At 50.4% G+C, this 18,935-nt stretch overlaps 1 protein-coding gene across 1 annotated transcript in view; it reads right to left on the bottom strand.

The window, feature by feature from the left end:
• Positions 1–16,798, bottom strand: part of GABBR2 (gamma-aminobutyric acid type B receptor subunit 2) — a 420,233-nt gene extending 403,435 nt beyond the window's left edge. The window contains exon 1 of the mRNA XM_033238002.1: positions 16,021–16,798. Within this exon, the coding sequence (XP_033093893.1) occupies positions 16,021–16,341 (321 nt within the window). The 5' untranslated portion in view covers positions 16,342–16,798. The remainder of the gene's footprint in view (positions 1–16,020) is intronic.
• Positions 16,799–18,935: the final 2,137 nt, after the last annotated feature.

Raw genomic sequence — 18,935 nt, 5'->3', positions numbered from 1 at the left:
TACCTCCTGTCCTTCAAGGCCAGCTCAAAGGTCGCTTGCGGTGAAAGGCCCTTCCAGGTTCCACCCTGTAAGAATTCAATTCACCACCTCCTCTTTGTGCTGCTGGAGTTCCTACCGGAGCCTCTGCTAAGAGGATCTTCAAATCTTCCTCAGAGCATTTTTGTATTTGACACTATTATGGCACTTACTATGTATCAAGCAGTGGTTGAAGTCTTCAGCAGTCACTGATAACTATTAGTTTTGGTAGCTGTCCTATGAAGCAGGTACTATTATTATTACCCCATTGTACAGAGAAGAACACTGAGGCACAGGGAGATAAAGTGGCTTGCCCAGAACTAACACAGCTAGTAAGTGCTCTTACCAGGGTCACTTGCTTGCATGTGAGTGGCCTACATTGTCCTGTGAGCTCCCTAAGGGCAGAGGTCACACCCGAGTTAAGTTTGGATCCTGGCAGGAGGCGGGTGCTCTGAGCTTGCTCCTGAGTGGAACTCAGTGTCCAGCATGAGGTCGCCTCCCCTGTGTGGCAAGCTGTGGATATTAGTCCACCCAACATCCAGCCAGTCTGAGCGCCTCCCTGGGCCACCTTTAGAGTCTTGCTTGAGGTGCTTAGGAGGATGAAATAGAAAGTGCATTCTCGTCCATGAAGCCAACAGTGTCTACACATACAGCTCACCATCTATAACCTTCTACTCTCTCCAGGACTTGGCCTAAGGGCCTTCGGGAACAGCCATTATAGGTGACTCCCGGGAGTCTGGCTGGATCCTGGGACCCCAAACAAGAGAGCAGGACCACAGACCCCATCTACTGGGCTCAGAGTCAGGCTGACTTAGACTCGCTGCCTCACCCCAGCTTACAATGCAGAGCTGCAGTTTCCCCAGGTCTGAATGGGACTAAGGAGAAGAATTCTTCTCTTATTGTTTAATTGTTAAAATAATACCAACAATTAAACAATGAGAATTACAAATGCTGTGCAGTGCTAGAGTTGACTATTTCTTCCAAATGCATCATTCAGTAACACCCTAGTAACAGAAGAACCATTTTATAAGAACTAAATGAGACATCAACGGCCCTTCAGACTTTACCAGGTCGATACAAATGACATATTCCTTGGAATGCTCAAAGAAGAGATGGGGGTAGGGCAGTCTGGGCTTTCTCTCAGCAACACTTGGCCCAGTTCTCCCTCGACCCCCGGCGTGGCCTATGTTGATAGATCAGCGAGTCTTCCTCACCCGGACACCTCAAGGTTCCTCAATCCCAGCCTCTAAGCCAGGCCTGGCTGCCACCCTTGGCTCCCTTCAGCTCTGCCTTGCTGCCATGGCCTCTTCAGAAGCCTGAGGTCTCCCCTGAAACCAGGATGAGGCCCTGACCCCTGAGGAGGCCAATCTTGGGACACAGGCCTCCTTCTCCAGGGCCAAAACAGAAACTGAAGGTTTCAGTCCCAGGCATTGAGCACTTTCCACGTGCACTGATCCACACAGACGCCATCCCCAGGCCCCTCCATGATGTCAGGTGGTAGCAGGGGGCTCCAGTATCAGCTGTATCTCTAAACTAGCCTTGCCCTCAGCAGCCCGGGCTCTGGCCCCCACTCAAAGCAAGGTCTCCCTTGCAGATCATTTTGCCTTTCCTTCCAGCAGGCCCCACTACATCCTAACAATTTCAACCCCAGAGGCCAGGAGTCACCTTTATTCCTTTCCCTCCCAGAGGACCCCCCTGTTCCTTAGACAAAGTGGCCATTGATCCTCAGTGACTTTAAAGCTTCCTAAGGGGAGGGGCTTTAGAATGTCATCTGAATACAGAGCCAGACCAGAGCTCAGAGCTGACCCTGGGCTTCTCCAGCTCACAAGTTTTAAGCTCTTTCTACTATACCTTGCCACTAGCCAGGTGCACATATGAAAGTAACCACATCAGTGCCCAGCGCATAGTAGGGATTCAATAAGGACCTGTCCCTGTCATTTTGTTTTCTCCATTGTAGACACAAAGTTGGAATTAGGGCCTTCCAGACCACAGCACGCAGAGAATTCTGAGCAGCCAGGTCAAAGCCAATCTGGTGGTTAAAAACCCAGCGTCCACAGGAGCCTGGCTGCTCTCCTTTTGAGGAGGAGGTAGCCAGCTAGCAACTGTTGCCCCCAAACTCTTAAGCCAGGCACAACATTTCCACACTGCCTGGCCCAGAACCCTGAGATCTCCACCAAGTACTTGTACATCTGCTTGGAGAAGTCAAAGCTCTTTCTGGAGAAAATGAAAACAGCCCAGCACACTGGCATTCCAGCCACCCACTCCTGGGCTGTAGTGGACTGGCCCAGTCTGGGTATTTCATATTTTAAGCTGGTGGGCTAGGCTCTCCCCCAGCCACCCAACTAGCAACCCCTGATGATTTGAGGTCTAGGCCCCCACTGATGGCCAGGATCCCAAATTGATGCTTACAGAACACAGCCCTCACTAACCTTCATGCCTCCAAGTTTCTGCCCTGAGACCCCCTGATCAATACCCTGGTGGTGGATGGCCTTGGGCCTGACACCTGCCAAAAACAGATGACTGGCTTTTGAAGGCATTTAACAGTTGAAAGGAAACATGTTAACTACCTCTTGTTCTAGATTCTTCGGTAAGACAACCTGCTAGGGTCACAAAACCTCGGTCCCCTGAAGAACTGCTTTCAGAGTGTTATAATCTAATACTGTGTCCTCCTTTATTCAGGGGTTAAATGAATCACTCACATGAATGACATCACTGTGTCTTCTAAAAAGTTGTTATTGGAAATATCCAATTGTCCTGAGAGAATGACCCAGAATTAATTACTCCTTGTGTTTAGTTTCAGGCATATTTTATATCTGCACCACTTTACGGCTTCCTAAAATCCTTTCACATTCTTATATCTCTCCCTTCCTCTCTCTCTCTCTTTCTCTGATCTCTACAATAACTCTATGAAAAACAGACCAGACCTTACTATTCTCATTTTATAGGTGATAAAACTAAGGTGCAGAGAAGTTAAATGATTAGCTCAAGGTCATCCATTAGAGAGTGTCGGCATTGGGTCACCCATGGAGAATCCAGAGCTCTTTCCACTGAACTGCCCTACCTCTAACCTAAAAGATTTGTCTCTGGAGCCTAAAAGGAAATGTGTCCTCATCACACAGGAACATCGGAGCATCTTTGTCCTGCCTTCAAATCCAGTGTTCAACTGGAACAATCCATTCCTCACCAGATGCCTGATAACATCTTCTCTCTCTGTTCCACTTAGGGGCCCAGTTGTGATTTTTATCCAAAATTGTTCTATTTTACCCTGTGTTCAGCACCACTCACGCGAAATGCATTTGTAATGTGCCAGGGGCCGTGCTGGGTGCTCCAGACACAGAGACCTTCATTCACTCACAAATATTCTGAAGTACCTGCAGGCTCTGTCCTGGGCTTTGGGGCACAGCAGACACCAAACAGATGCTGTGCCTGTCCTCATGGGCTGGCCCAGCTCATAGCCTGGTGGGGCAGTGGACAATAACAAGTAGTGATTACAAAGCAGAGTTATAAAGACTTCACTGGGGACACCAGCCCCAAGGGCCAGTGGAGGGTTCACCACTGAGCTTTCAGTGCACCTCAAATCCTTCCAGAAATGGATGGGGCTTTAAAACACCCCCTAACTTAAAAACCCTATTCAATGAAGCTCAGACACAGACCACAACTTCTTCATTGGCCTCAAACGCACAATCCCCCCCAAAATAAGAACCAGTTTTTATGCAACTACATAGCATTTCACATTGTCATATGCATTATAATAAAATGATAACAGTGAAACTTAGTACAAAATCTACTCAGCGTGGATCTCTGTGCTCAATGTTTTACATGAATGCTCCAAGTCAACTCTCAAAATAACTCTCTGAGAGAATATCATCCCATCTTATGGTCAAGGACACTGGGGCTCAGGGGACAGGCAGTGTCAGCATGCACACACAGGCTGACTGATGCGCAATGTCTTTCTACAGCATCCAGCTGTCTCCCCCACACCCCACAGGCACTGAAAAAAAAAAACTAGCGTGCCATTTATAAACGTCAAGATTGGCCTCAGAATCCTCCAGCCGTCACTCAGTCTCCAAATAGTTACCGAGCACCTACTATGTGTTAGAAAGTGTGCTGGACATTACGGTGAGCCAAAACAAATCAGTTCTTGCACTCATGGGGTTCACAGTCCCCTTGTGGAGCAGGAGGGAGACCAATAGGGATCAAATAATCCAACAAAAGTTAACTTGTGGCTATGATAAGCACTAGAGAGGAAAGTTCATGGTTCTTAGAGAAAACATGACAGGGGATTTTGCCTAATCGGGGAGGACAGAGAATGCACACCTGATCTAGGATTGAAAGGATGAAGAAAGGTGGCAAGAGCATTCCAGGCCACGGTAACAGCTCATGCAAAGGTCCTGTGCAGGAAGGGGCACACTCACCCAAGACACAGAAAGGACCATGTGACTGGGCCTAAGGAAGAGAGGGAGAGTGCTCAGCAGCAATGCTGGGGGTTGGCAGGGCGGACTCCACAGGGCCTGCAAGGCTGTGGGAGAAGCTGTGTTCCCATCCCAAGAACAATGGTGAGTCCCTGCACGGTATCAAGCTGGGAGGCCGCTGGACTGGATTGCTGGGTCAGTGGTCTTAATTGTCTTCTCTACCCGGGGGCACCCACCCACACCATCACACTCTTCATGCTTCATGGTAACGATCCCTGGGCCTCCTCCCCCATGTGCCTTTGGAAGCACGGCTATTTTGGAGTTATCTCCATATGCTGTGTAACAAACCCAGAGCCTGGCACCAAGTAGGTGCTTAGCAAGTATAGCCTAAATTCATAAAAGAAGCACTACTGTTACCCTTGAGATGATCCGAGTCTATCAGGAGGCACATCCAGACATAAACACTGCCACCCTGAGTAAACACAACCGAAGGTGACAAGTTCTGGAAGCGACAAGTTCTCCAGGTGCCGGGGGATAGAAAGCAGATCTGTGTGAGTCAGGTGTGTACACAGACACACTTAAAGTGAGTAGAGAGTGCAGGGTTGGCTACGTATGACTGAGTGGGTGGACAGAGAAATGGGAGAGGGTGGGGTTGAATCCCAGAAAGAGGCAAGCAGTTGGGGGTGAAATTTGCAAGCAAAAAAAAAAAAAAAAAGCATTGCCGCTTGCTTTTATTAGAGGAAAAAAACTTGCCGCTTGCTTTTATGGGAGGAGAATAACTATACGAAGATGTTGGTTTACTCAGAGCGTAAGCTACAGAGATCAAAGTCAGACCACCCAGATTCAAGTCCCAGCTCCACACCTGGTTGTTGTGATGTTAAATAAGTCACATAAGCTCTCTAAGCCTCATCTGTAAAATGTGGACAATAAGAGTAAGGACCTCATAGGACTGTAGTGAAGACTAAATAAATGAATGCTGCAAAGCACTGACATAGGTGCTGACATATGGTAAGCACTGGATAAAGGTGAGCTACTGTTGTTCTAGTTTCTTTTTCTTCATCTACCCACCTGCAACTAAATGTTCCCATTTCCTTTTCCTTCATTTATGACCATGAGATTTAGAAGCTCTCCATAGGCTTCCCAGTTTCTAGAATTCCTAGAGTCCAGGAAGGACCTCTGAAGGTTAGTTGGGCTCCAGAGGATGCTTTGTGGAGTGACAAGCAAGCTGACTCTCCCATCAAAGCCAAGGCACTCTTTCAGCTGAACTTGGTGGGGGCATTCGCACAGGCTCTGGTCATCTGCCCCAGAGCGAGCATGTGGGTCCCCATCAGCCAGTTACATCCCTAAAATAATTCTGGGCATTTTCCAGAAAGGCTTCAGTGAATGGTAGTTCTAGAAACAAGACGATTTGGATAATATAGTGATGATTATCATAAGTATGGCCGTTGCTTTCAAAATCAGTTTTCTCTGAACAAAGTCAAGTGGATCATAAGAAGAGTGTGAAAATATCATTTTTCTCTGTGCCACCTCCTGACCCTGCACCATGAGAGTAGCAATAATGCATCACTCCACAAAGTCCTTCTTTGGCTAGATTTTTTCTGAACAGTGACTGATGATGTCCTTGCCAAATGGCAGGAGAAGGGGGTCTGCTTCCACCAGCAGCTATGGAACATGGGCATTGATGAAGACAGATGAGTCCACTCACTCAACACTTTGGATCTACCACTAATTTTCTAGATGACAATGACACTTCATCCTTCCAGCAATGTAGACTACTCTAAAAAAATCAGAAAAGTAGAAAATTGGCAAAAGAATGCCCCAATCAGCCCAAAAAAGTGTTCAATGTTCATTCACACAGCCAAGAATTTTCAGACTCTTAAATCCCAGCTCATAACCAATGTACTCTTACTTTACTCACAATTCTTTTTTTAAATTTTTCATTATTATTATTATTTTGAGACAGAGTCTCCCTCTGTCACCCAGGCTGGAGAGCAGTGGTATGATCTCGGCTCACTGCAACCTCCACCTCCCAGGTTCAAGTGATTTTCCTGCCTCAGCCTCCTGAGTAGCTGGGATTACAGGTGCACGCCACCACACCCGGCTAATTTTTGTATTTTTAGTAGAGATGGGATTTCTCATGTTGTCAGGCTGGTCTCGAACTCCTAACCTCATGATTCACACGCCTCGGCCTCCCAAAGTGCTGGGATTACAGGCATGAGCCACTGCACCCGGCTTTTACTCACAATTCTAACAAACTTGGTTATCTAGTTTGGGGTCCAGACCTATTCTGTCACCATCAGGGAGACAGTCCCTTTCAAGCTGAACATACCCAGTTCCTGAGTCATCCTGGCCACCATAGAAGAATAAAGAGCAGAAGCTTCTGGCCCAGGAGCAGGGAGCCTGGAAGAAGCCTTGCTATTAGGGGATTCCAGAGAATATCTTTTCTCACTATACCCAGATCTGCACTGGACCACCTGACTCACCAAGGCTGATGAACTGGCTTCATTCCCACAATTTCTACTAGGACCAGAGACCAGTCTAGCCTCCTTTGGCTCTCATGCTCTCTGGAGATGAGAGTGAGATATCAGAACATGTTTCCTAAGTCCTCCGTCCACTGGTTAGTGTACTGCTCCAATAAACTGACCTCCTAAAACCATAATGCTTCTCAGAAGCTGGAAAGTATTTATCTCCTAGGTTTTGATGTACCTTGGAGGATGCTGCATGTATTTGTCAGAGGAGAAGAGAATGACATCAGCTTTGCACAAAATCTTCTATTGGAACGTCCAAGCACCCTTTCCCCTTTTTACACCACAACTACACAGCCCCCAAAAGCACTAAATAAGAACGCGAAAGAATGAATAAAGAGCAAGCAGAAAGCTCACCCCCACACGGCTTGGCATACAAAGCACTTCCTCCATTTGTTAAAACTCTGCCCATTAATCCTCTTACAACTGGAGAGCTGGAATCCAGGCTTTTAGATCTATTTGTTCGATAAATATTTATTGAGCTCCTGCTCTGTGCCTGGCCCTGATATAGTGCCTAGGGGGACCACAGAGGAGCCAGACACACCCAGTGCCTGCCCTTTTGGTGCTAACAGTGGAGCAGGGATCCTCGATTAGTGCTGCAACTCCCAGAGAATAGCAAAGACTTCCCTGTGGTCTCAGCAACTAACCCAGCACCAAACCCAGATGCTGACCCTATCTGGGGCTCATACACCCACGGTTTCAGCCTGGCTCCTCTGTGTATCCCTGGAAAGCCAGGTACAGACAGGGAGGCATTTCACCAGCCTCACTGTGCACTGTTACATAACACTAGAGAAGAAGAAAAGAAAGTAATAGATAGAATGCAGCTGCTCATTGGGCAAACCATGCCATTTAATTTCCTCACCTTCCTAAAACCAAAATAAGTAACAAAAAACGTTAGAGATAAGAAGTCACTTACATTTTACTCCCCAACAACATGGAGGATAACCAACCAGGTGCCTGGAGAAGGGGAATGCCTTCCCTTCCCCCACATCCTCTGCTAACCCCTCCCGTGGCTGGGCTATGCCACGTGTAATTGTTTTTGTCTATCTGGACCACCTGTTGAACAGTGAGCTCCTCAAGGGCAGGATCTGTGTTTCATCCATCTCTGTATCCCAGAGCCTAGAATAGGGCCAGGTGTAGTAAGTAGTAGGGCACTGTAGAAGAAACAGCCAGTGTCTGTGGCAGCCAATCAGGTAGGCCCCACCCTCCTTTGACGAGAGAACCTACAGGAGGAGATGCAATCAGCTAATGGTCATCAGCTGCAGCACCTTTAAGACCCGCTACAGCCTTCAAGCTAAGAGCAAAATCTCCCACGGCGGACCTCAGCCAATCACTGAGTTGGGTGGGGATTCTAGAGCCTGGCTCATTATGTCTGATAGGAAAGTCCTGTAATGGGCAATCTTGGCTCTGGAGCTCTTCCTACCCAACTCTCCTTCCTTCTGCCTCTCCTTCCACAGGTGTCAGAACAGCATCATGGACAGAGCATTTCCCTATCTATTCTTATCTTTCACAGGGATGGCTTCCAAGATCTCTTATGCTTACAAGTCTATCTTGGCATTTCCTTCCTGAAGGACCCCAAATGACAAGTGTCCACCCAGTGGAGGAGAGCCACCCAGGACGACCTCTGACACACACTGGACTTTCTGTGGGCAATGAATAATCTTACTGTGTTAAGCAATGGAGAGTTCAGGATTTGTTTGTTAATGCAGCACAGCTTCATCTACCCTAACTAACAAAAGACATATATCCTAGATACTGCCTCTTTAGTACCCCTGTTGCATTGTTATCTTGCACTTCCAGCTTGCTAATTTCCCTGCTGAGATCTCAGATTTCTGTATGAAGAAGTTGATGTTACTCTGCCCACAGGGAGGGAAAGCCAAATATAAAAAGAAGGTCCCTTTAAAGATAAAGTTAGCATGCTAACATTCTTAGCCCAATACCAAACACCAAACAGGCCCTTCGTGTATTAGTTCCACCCACCACCCCAACTCATTCTTTAAAAAGGAATTTGGGGACAGAGAAGGTATGCCCATGGATGCCTGCCTAGGTCTGAGGAATTTCTGGGGTGCTCATATTGCCCTCATATTGGGGAGCTCGGGGGTTGGTGCTGGTAGGCACATGCAGAGGGCAGCTACAGCTCAGCAGTTCACTTAGCCCTGATATGTAGCACCACCTCAGTCCTTAAATGAGGGAGGAAGATCCTGGGGAAGAGACAAGACCAACCATCCCAGGGGGTGTTAACTCAGAAAGCAGACTCGAATAGATGCGCCTCCAGTTTAGCTCCTCACCATGTACTCATGCAGGCTGCTCATTAAGCCCCATAAGGTCCTGAGGGAATGAGACTGACCCTACCCTCAAGAGCTTCCAGCCAGTAGGGGAGAAAGCGACAAACACAGCTATGACACAGGCAGAAGGAAAGACACGCCGGGAGACACACATGAATAAGGGCCTTAGTGTCTGCACCCTCTTCTGCCAGCATGCCTTCTCTGCAACACAGCATCAGAAAACAGGGGACCCGTCACACTGCTCTGTATTTACTTTGGCCTTTGAGCTGCCCCACCCATTACACTTATTCCTTGTCACAATCCTGGGAGGTCAGCACAATGATCCCCAGACTGTACGGAAAGAATAACAATGGGAACAACAGAACAGCAATATTTCCTGAGCACTCGCAGTGTACCGAGCATTGATTGGATTATGTCACCTGGATCATCTCATTTGTCCCTTATGCACCTGATAAGGCAGTTGGTATATCAGCCCCATTTCATCAATGAAGAAACCGAGGCAAACAGACCTCACCAAGGTCACCAAGCGGGTGAGTGGTGCCCAAATGAGGATACAAACCCAGTTCTCCTGACCCTAGGTCCAGGGCTCATTGGACAGGTGTGACGTGAGCACGTGGCCTCACCCCTGCAGGGACCCTCTCTCCTTGTTCCCCTATGGTGCATCTAATTCCAGTGACTGTTCTGCCAATGACACACACCCCTTCCCCAGACATGGGTTCCCTCTCTGTTGCCCCTCCTGCCCTGTCCGGTCTCAGTGCTGCCCATTCTTCACAACACCCCCTCCTGCCTCGCTGTCTCCATTCAGGCCCCATCACCACTCCCTTCAACTGTTACAGTAACTTCCCAGTCCCTCCGACTCCAGGCTCATTCTGTCTCCGGTCCAGCCTCTTCATGCCCACCAGCCTTGATAGGATTCACACCCATGTTCAAAGACATCACACGGCTCCTTGCAGCTCCAGATTAAAGTCTTGACATATTAAACCTCCAGATTAAACCTTCTTGACATAGCATTCAAAGCTGTCCACACCCAGCACCAGCTACCTTTCCCTCTACAAACCCTGCATTTGGGTGAAAACATCAGTGCTCTCCAAACACACTGCACACTTTTTTGCTTCCATTTTTGATCTTGGAGACCCTTCCTGGTATCCAATGACCGTTTCTCAGAGCCTCTGCCTCTCTCTGTCAACCTTATATTCACTCTTCCAGGCTTATCTTCTCCAGGAGGCCTCTCTGGACCTATATGATTTTCCCTTTCTCTTAATGCCCCTGGCTTCTATTGTTTCTTTCTTCAATTTAGCACTCCCCAGCTGCCTGCCTTTGTGGCTATTTGTGATCAGACTCACTAGCATACAAACCCTTAATGGCCTCTGATTTCCTTGGAGGAATCACCTCTCCCCCACTCTGTGTTCAGGTGGTTGGGTGAAGCTGACCTCACCTCCCTCTCTCATCGTGAAAGGAGGGCAGAAGTTCTAGGCCTGGCTCGTCAGGGTCATGTGACTTGTTGACTTGTTCGTGGATACACACATGACCCAATTCAAGCCAATGAAATATAAGCTGGAGACTTTTGCTAAAACAGTTGGGAAAGCAACACTCTTCTTACTGGAGTTTCTAAACTGGAAGTGTGTAAACCTGCAGCTTCTAGAGGCCATCTGTGCCACCACATGGGGAGAGGCTGCCTGAGAGTGAAGCCAACACAGAAGAAATCAAAGCCAAGAGGCAGAGAGGAAGACATTTTTAAAGCTATCATTTGAGCCCCTGGATTTGGCCATGCCTGCATACAGCACACCTTAGGTTTTTTCAGTTATATGAACCTGTTAAAGTTGGGTTTCTGTCATTTGCAACAAGAGTACTAAACAACACACTCACTAAGAGCCAGGCAGCATGCTGGGCAGTGGGGGTGCAGCTGCAAAGAAGATGTAAGCCTGAATCTGAAATTGCTCATGTTCTTTTTAAAATGTTTAAATTTTATTTTGTTTTATTTTTGAGACAGAGTCTTGCTCTGTTGCCCAGGCTAGAGTGCAGCAGCACAATCACAGCTCAATGTAGCCTTTACCTCCTAGGCTCTAGCAATCCTCCTGCGTCAACCTCCCTTGTAGCTGGGATCGCAGGCGCATATCACCATGTCAGGCTAATTTTTTATTTTATGTAGAGACAGGGTCTCCCTATGTTGCCCAGGCTGGTCTTGAACTCCTTGGCCTCAAGCAGTCCTCTCACCTCAGCCCCCCAAAAATGCTGGGATTACAGGCATGAGCCACCACACTCAGCCTATCTTTTTATTTTTTAATAAAATAAAAAAATTATATTTTATTGTACTGAGATTTAATTCACTATATTGAGATTTAATACAGTTAAACCTGTACTGAGATTTAATTATCTTATACACTTTAAAGGGGTGATGTTATATATATATAGTGTATAATTCCATGGCTTTTAGTATATTCACAGAATTATGCAACCATCTCCACTATCATTTTCTACCTTGCATTAGAAATGATGAATACGTTCTTGCCCTGTTCTCCATTCACCAGCTGTCTCTCTCAAACCCAGGGCTATGTTTGACACTTTTCTGCAGCATCAACAGCTCCAGTACGTGCTCAGTAAACACCTGCTGAGCTGTACTCGGACCTTTTTGGGAAGCGCAGCCTCAATTCAACAGTCCTTTAAATCCTTTCTAAAGCATGGTGAATAAGGGGAAAGATCTTTGGCAAAGCCACTCAAGAAAAAAGACAAGCTAACCAATCACTGGGATTTCTACATTAGATCTTGGCATCAGGGTGGTCTTTCTGACAGTATCACCCCTAGACTGGGCTTCTTGGCTCCCTGAATTTTCTCTAAGTTTATTATTGAATGATTTAAGATAGTAACATGTGGGAAAACATATAGGTCCAACAACAGGGGAAGGATTAAATACGTATGGTACACCCACAGGATAGAGTAGTATACAGCCACCAAAAATCATCTTTACAAGGAGGATTTGAGGACATGGGGGAAAACCCATGATACAACATTAACTGAAGGAAAAAAACATAAAAGAGCATATGGAGTATGATACATAAAATAGTAAAAAATGACAACTGGAAGGGAATGATGCTAATTATTAGATGTTATTATTTTTGTATAGATGGATTATGGGCAATTATTTTTCTTTATGCTTCTCTGTAATTTTCAGCTTTTCCACAATGAATGTTAATCACATTGGAAAAAAAACATTATCTTTAACTCATTCCTTGGCTATTATTTTATTTTATTAGTGTAGCTACCAAAGAATAAGAAACAACCACATGGAGACAGGAAGATCACTTGAACCCAGGAGTTCAAGGCTGCAGTGAGCTATGATGTACCACTGCGGTCTCACTTGGGCAAGAGAATGAGACCCCCCAACTCTTTCAAATTAAAAAAAAAGGCATTTTCTCTCAGAATTTTTAGATCAAACATTAAGTAATATGGTATATTTACCTTTTTACCTTGACTGCCAGGAAGCTCAGAGCTAAAATATAATACTCAGTGCAACAACAAATTTAGCCCAGGTTCTTGGTATAGTAACTTCTATGTTTCTACATAGTTTCTGGTGCTTTCTTTTATCTGTATTTTCCGTTGTCTTGCTTGTTCAAATCCTCATTGGAATATATAAACAAATATTTGCTGAAGCCGTGTGGTGTTACACCAGAGAAGCAGACGTTCTGATAGACAGGTATTCTGTTTGGCTGTTTCATTTTTACCAAAACACATGGCATTGAGTGGGGTTTTGAAAATCTACCACTATTTTACTTATAGAAGAGAGTCAATCTGGATGTAGGAGGCTCCTTTATTGAGACAGATTGTCCCCAGTGACCAGATTAACCCATTCCTTGCTAAATCTCCATCTCTCTGCAGACCATATGGATAAAAGTCCATACTGGTGCCCATAGTCACTGGCCATTGAGGCCACTGATTGACAGCAAATGTCAGCAAATCCAGCCAAAATCTGTTCACTCATCCACCCTGTGTTCAAGTCTACAAACAATGTGACACAGCCTGCAAACAATTAGGCAGTGTCCACAAAGACAGTCAATCTGAATAAACTAGACCCTAAACACTCTAACACTGGCCACAAACATTCTTTAGATAGCTCTGGATTTTGCTGCAAATTACCTAGACTGATCCTTCCTTCACTCTGGCTCAGGGAGAAAGCACCTCTACTTTAAAGACAAGGCCACTTGTGAATTCACAGGAAATAAAAATGAAGGAAGGAGTCTCGGCACGGTGGCTCATGCCTGTAATCCCAGCACTTTGGGAGGCAGAGGCGGGCAGATCAGCTGAGGTCAGGAGTTCGAGACCAGCCTGACCAACATGGAGAAACCCCATCTCTACTAAAAATACAAAATTAGGTGGGCATGGTGGCACATGCCTGTAATCCCAGCTACACAGGAGGCTGAGGTAGGAGAATCACTTGACCCCAGGAGGTGGAGGTTGCAGTGAGCCAAGATCATGCCAATGCACTCCAGCCTGGACAACAAGAGCAAAACTCCATCTCAAAAAAAAAAGGTGGAGGAAGAGGAGGAAGGGAGGCAGGAAACATTTATGTAGTGCTTACAGCATGCCAGAGCATCTTCTACCCTGGTTTGTTATCTTCCTTAAGCTGCGTGTCACCTGCAGAGTACACATAATATTCCCACCTAGGCTTAGAGAGATTAAATACCCAGCTCAAGGTCATCCAGGGTGGAAAGTAACTAGTTTCTCACTAAAACCCAGGCTTCACCTACCCCAAAGCCCTGACTCTGGACCCCTTCAAAAGACTAGAGACACTTCTCTGTTTGCACAAGCTGAAATTATCTTCTGCCTTCCTTCCCACTGTTTTCTAAATATTCCCACGAATTGAAGAGTCTTCTGACTGCCTCATCCTCTTGACTTTGGGTCCTCTCACTCAGAAAGTCATCAAGACACACTTGAAAAATAAAATCTAAAGGCTTCAACCCACACCCTGAAACGAAGCACCCATCTCTTTGCTGCCACAAACAGACCAGTATGAAATCTCTTTCAGGGCAGCTTTCTAAAGGGAAGAAACTGATGATGAAAACATTATGCAGCTGACAATACTTGGTGATGATGCAAGCAGGGCTGCCCTATCTAAAAATGTGTTTGTCCCCAAAAGACCGGCTTTGCAGTGACCCCTCCAGAAGAATATGTGCGGTAGCAACAGAGAAACTGTCAAGAAGATATGCCCCCGTGTAACTGCAGTGCTCTCTCCATTTACGTGTGCCAGACAAGTACCCCCACAGAACTTGAGATGCTCGGGCAAAGACGAGGGCGACAGGAATGTCATTCGGAAATGATTTCACACCGGGTTAGCCCTGCACAGCCAGCCAGCTTGCATCCTCCGGGGCAAAGGACGCCTCTCCGCCTGCAGCAGCCTGTGCGCACCGCTGCCAACTGCCACCGGTTCCTTCACCTTTTATTTACAGCGCAGAGCAAGCTGGTTCACCGGTGAAGCGGGGGAGGCAGGGAATAAGATACAATCTAGATTCTGCTCTTTCTCTGGGGACATAAACAGGGTCCGACCAAGGAGGAGGGGAAGCCCAGATTGCACCACCAGAGCGGTAGCACGACCCTCCCCACAAAAGGGTTCTGCACCTGGACTCCAGCAGAAGCGCCTGGAGAGTCCCAGGAAGCCAGGGTCAAGCCCAGCGCCTCGGCCCCGCTCCGCGCGGTGGAAGAGGCGCCAACCGAGCGTACTGCACAGCAAATCACTGCCCCCTTCAGGCCGCGTCTCAAACGCTGCGGCCGGAGCACAGGGGCTCGCTCAGTCTGGAAAAACTCGCAAACGCGACCTTGCGCGGCCAGTGATCGCTCCTCCAGACCCGCTCGGCACGCTCCAGCCCTGGGCTGGCGGTGAAGGTCCGCTCTGGGGCTTCAGGCAGAACCCAAACCGAGGGCGTGAGGAGGGGTGTTGGGATGGAAAGCCCTTGGCTCTCTGGCTCCGCTCAGGACTGCTCTCCAAGTCCGTGCTCGGGCTACTAGGTAGGATGCTTCGAGCCTGAGCCGGGAGAAACTGCCTGCAACCGCCCGGCCAACAGCAGCGGCGCGGCCAGACACCACTGCACTTCCGGGACGAGAACTGCCAGGGCACTTTCTGAGCAACTAACCCGAGGCTGGGGTCTCCTGAAATCGCTCTGGCCACAGGCAGCGCCGGGCGTGTCCGGGCAGAAGCGCTGCAGAGCTGGTGGCCCCACACCTGCCCGCGCCGTGCGGGCTCACAGCTGCTGGCGCGCACCAGGCGCTCAACCACGTTCCACGCTCAAGCCCCTTGGGTTCCGGAGCCTTCCGGACCTCAAAGCGCGGCTCGGCTTCCCTGGGGGCCTGTGAGCAGGCCCGCGGCCCCTCCGGCCCTGGGTGGCCCAGTTTGCAGTCAATGAGCCTGTTCCTCCCACTCGCACCTCGCAGCCCCATGAGCGGGACCTGGATAGGGGCAGTCAATGTAGGCCTTTGGGGGTCCAGCCCCCACCTTCTCCACTCCTTTTTCTCAGGTCAAAAGAGACCCCAGTCTTCTATCCCACCCCCACCCCTCCCCACACACACATACACCCATAAGACCAGAGGAGGGGGTGCTCAGCAAATGTTACCAGCTGTGCCAGCCAAGCCCAGCAGGACCGCGGGGGGTGAGCACTGGGCACCAGCCCTCTGTGCCCTCGGCAGACGCGGGCCGGTCAATCGGGGCTCTGACCAAAGGCCAGAGGTTGCCCCTGTCCAAACCACCCACCCCACTGCCCCCCGAAGCCCCGACGGCACGGGCAGCCGGACACTCACCTCGGTGTCATAGAGCCGCAGGTCGAGGAAGTAGGGGCGCAGGAGTGACTCGTTGCGGATCTGCTCGATGGCCAGTTCCACGGCGGGGAGCACACCGCGCCCGATGCTGCCCTTGGCCACCTCCTTGGTGAGCGGCATGAGGCCCATGATGGAGAGCGGCGGGCTGCTGGGCGGCGGCCGTGGGGCGCCCCGCGCCCAGCCCCAGGCCCCGGGCGCCAGAGGCAGCAGCAGCGGCAGCAGCAGTAGCAGCAGCAGGCGCGCGGGCGGCGGTGGCGGCGGCGGCGGCGGCCCGGGCTGCCCGGAGCTCCGCGGGGAAGCCATGCCGCGCCGCGGGCTGCGGGCGCCGGCTCACTCGGCCCGCATGGCCTGGCCCGGCCCGCCGCCCCGCGCCAAGCTCTTCCCGCGGCGCCCGCGCAATGGCGCCGGCCCGGGCCCCGGCTCCGTCTCGGGCTCGGGTTCCGGATCGGCTCAGAACGGCCGCGGCGGCGGCGGCAGCGGCGGCGCCCGTGACGGATCAATCACGCCGGGAAGGGGTGGGAGCGAGCGGAGTGCGGGAGGCGGGGAGCAAGCCAGCAAACGCGGAGAGGGGGGCCGGCGTCTCCGCGCGCGCCTCTCTCCAGCGCTACCGCCCCGCACCGGGCCGCCTCCGCCCGCCCCCGTGCGCGCTCTGAACCGCTCTCCCGCAGGGAGCTGCTAGGCGGCAGCCCCTAGAGCCCGGCCTGGGGAGGGCGGACGGCAGGAAACGCGGGAGGTGAAGCCGAGGCTTCTCAGCGGCGGCTCGGGCCGCCTCCAGGGACGGGGACGAGCCGTGCGCGCAGGGGGTGGGGGAGGCGCTGGCGCTGCGGCGGCCGCGGGGAGGGCCACCTTCCCAGCACACGCACACACGCGCCCCCGGCCCTCCGCCGCGCCAGCTGCCGCTGCCCGCGGACCGCTGACCTCCAGGCACCAGAGCGCCCGGGGACAGCGATCTGGGAACCGGGACCGCGCGCTGGCACACGCAGTGGCCGCCGCCGCTCCGCCGAGCGCTGTCTGTAGCACCTGCACTGTGGTTTGGAACCGCTTCTTGGAGGTCTGGCCGGGAAGGTCTCGGCAGGCGAACGTTCCACGAAGGCGTCCCAGAGGCATCTGCAGCCTACGCTCTCCCCTTCTGCTCTGGCGCCCACGAGCCCCTGACTGAGTCCCAGGGGTCGCTGAAGACGCCTGCAGGTGCTCGAACGCCCGTTGGTGACAGGCTGCCCGGCCTTTAGGGCCTTGGCTGAGGATACCCCTTTCCTCCCCACCAGACGGAGCGACCGCCCTTTGCCAACCCCAGGCAAAGCTGGGGTCCCAATCTTACGTGCGCTACCGCCCCCTCCAGGCATTTGACCTCCCCGCGTCCCCATTCTTGACGGGCTCCGCCCTAGAAGTCTCCCGGGGTGGGAGCACTATCCTCAGGCCAGGGCGGGGCCGCTCCCCTGGACTTGGCCCTGTCTCTTTCAGGTCGCACTGGCCAATCTTAGCCAAAGCAGTCCCGAGCCAGATGTACCCAAGTGAGCTGACCTAAGACCTTGGATTCCTTGTGCCTCTGCATACTTCAAGAATGGGAAACATGGTCATTAATCTATAAAGTCCCAGGGGCTGATTAATGCGAGGAACACGTAGGACATCAAATCACAAAACATACTTGAGCCTGACTGTGGGAGAGATTGACGACCTTGTAACAAGAATGGGAATTTGACCTTTGCTGAGTACTTACTGTGCGCATTATGATGTAATCCCCACAACCGCCCTGTAAGCATACTGTGTTACTCACCCTTACTTTACAGGTGAATACACTGGTGCTCAGAGAGGTTCTGTAGCTAGTGGAAGCACACAGAGCTACTGGAGGACCGGAACCCAGAGCCAGCAGGAACTCCGTGCACGGTGCAGTGGGAGCCAGGGATGTGGGACTGCAAGTTTCCTCTCCAGGAGGGGCACTGCCCTGACTCACTTGCTCTGGACATCGATTCCCTCTGGCATATGGTGAGGGATTTGGACCGGATGATGATGATGATGGCTACACACCAGCTATACTGGAGTGAGGCAAGGGCAGCTCTGAATCCAGGCTGAGTTGTTAGGAAGCACGAAGATGAGAGTGGAGGCTGAGCAAAACTACTAGAAAGTACCTTGGACAGCGCCAGGGAAACCGGGCCAAATTCTCCCTGCCCTAACTTCTCTTTCTAGGCTTCTGTAGACACCACCTCTCCTGGCTCCACTTGGCATTTCCTTTTCCCCAAGCTGGAGGGTTTGCATGAACAGAGCTCACCTGAGCATCTCCTCTAGGAAGGGAGGAAGGAAGGAAGGAAGGAAGGAAGGAAGGAAGGAAGGAAGGAAGGAAGGAAAGGACAGGACAGAGGGAGAGAGGGAGGGAGGGAGAGACTGAGGGAGGGAGGGAGGGAGAGACGGAGGGAGGGAGGGAGGGAGAGACGGAGGGAGGGAGGGAGGGAGGGAGAGAAAGAAATGGTCCAGAGGACAGTGTAATCCCCAGATACTCGCTCTACTGCTGTCTCACTTGACATCACAAATATCCTCTAGTCATAGTCTTCTGGCACCTCAAACCCTCAGCTCAGGTTTCTGAATGAGCATTTTCACTTGTTTGTTGTTGTTGTTGTTTGCTTGTTTGTTTTTCATTCTTTCCTTTAGTCATTCGTGTTCTCCTTGCAAGCTGTGCCAATATAGAGTGTCCACTGATACCTACATCTGGGAATAAGTTGAAAGCTGGGTAACTTTGCCTGACATTTACTAAGAGGTTGAAGGCCCTGCCTGGCATCCTCCCCTACAGCCCCTCTGTCTGCTTTTACGGTGGGGTGACCTGGCCCCAAGATGCATGACGTGGGATCTGCCCTGAATCAGGGGGCACCAATCTCACTCTCCATCAGCATGGCTCCGGGCCAATC

Source organism: Trachypithecus francoisi, unplaced genomic scaffold (genome assembly GCF_009764315.1).
Source record: "Trachypithecus francoisi isolate TF-2019V2 unplaced genomic scaffold, Tfra_2.0 Lachesis_group16, whole genome shotgun sequence".
In the NCBI taxonomy this organism is placed as follows: Eukaryota; Metazoa; Chordata; class Mammalia; order Primates; family Cercopithecidae; genus Trachypithecus; species Trachypithecus francoisi.
Note: the sequence above shows the minus strand (reverse complement) of the source record. Positions and strands in the feature narration are given on the sequence as shown.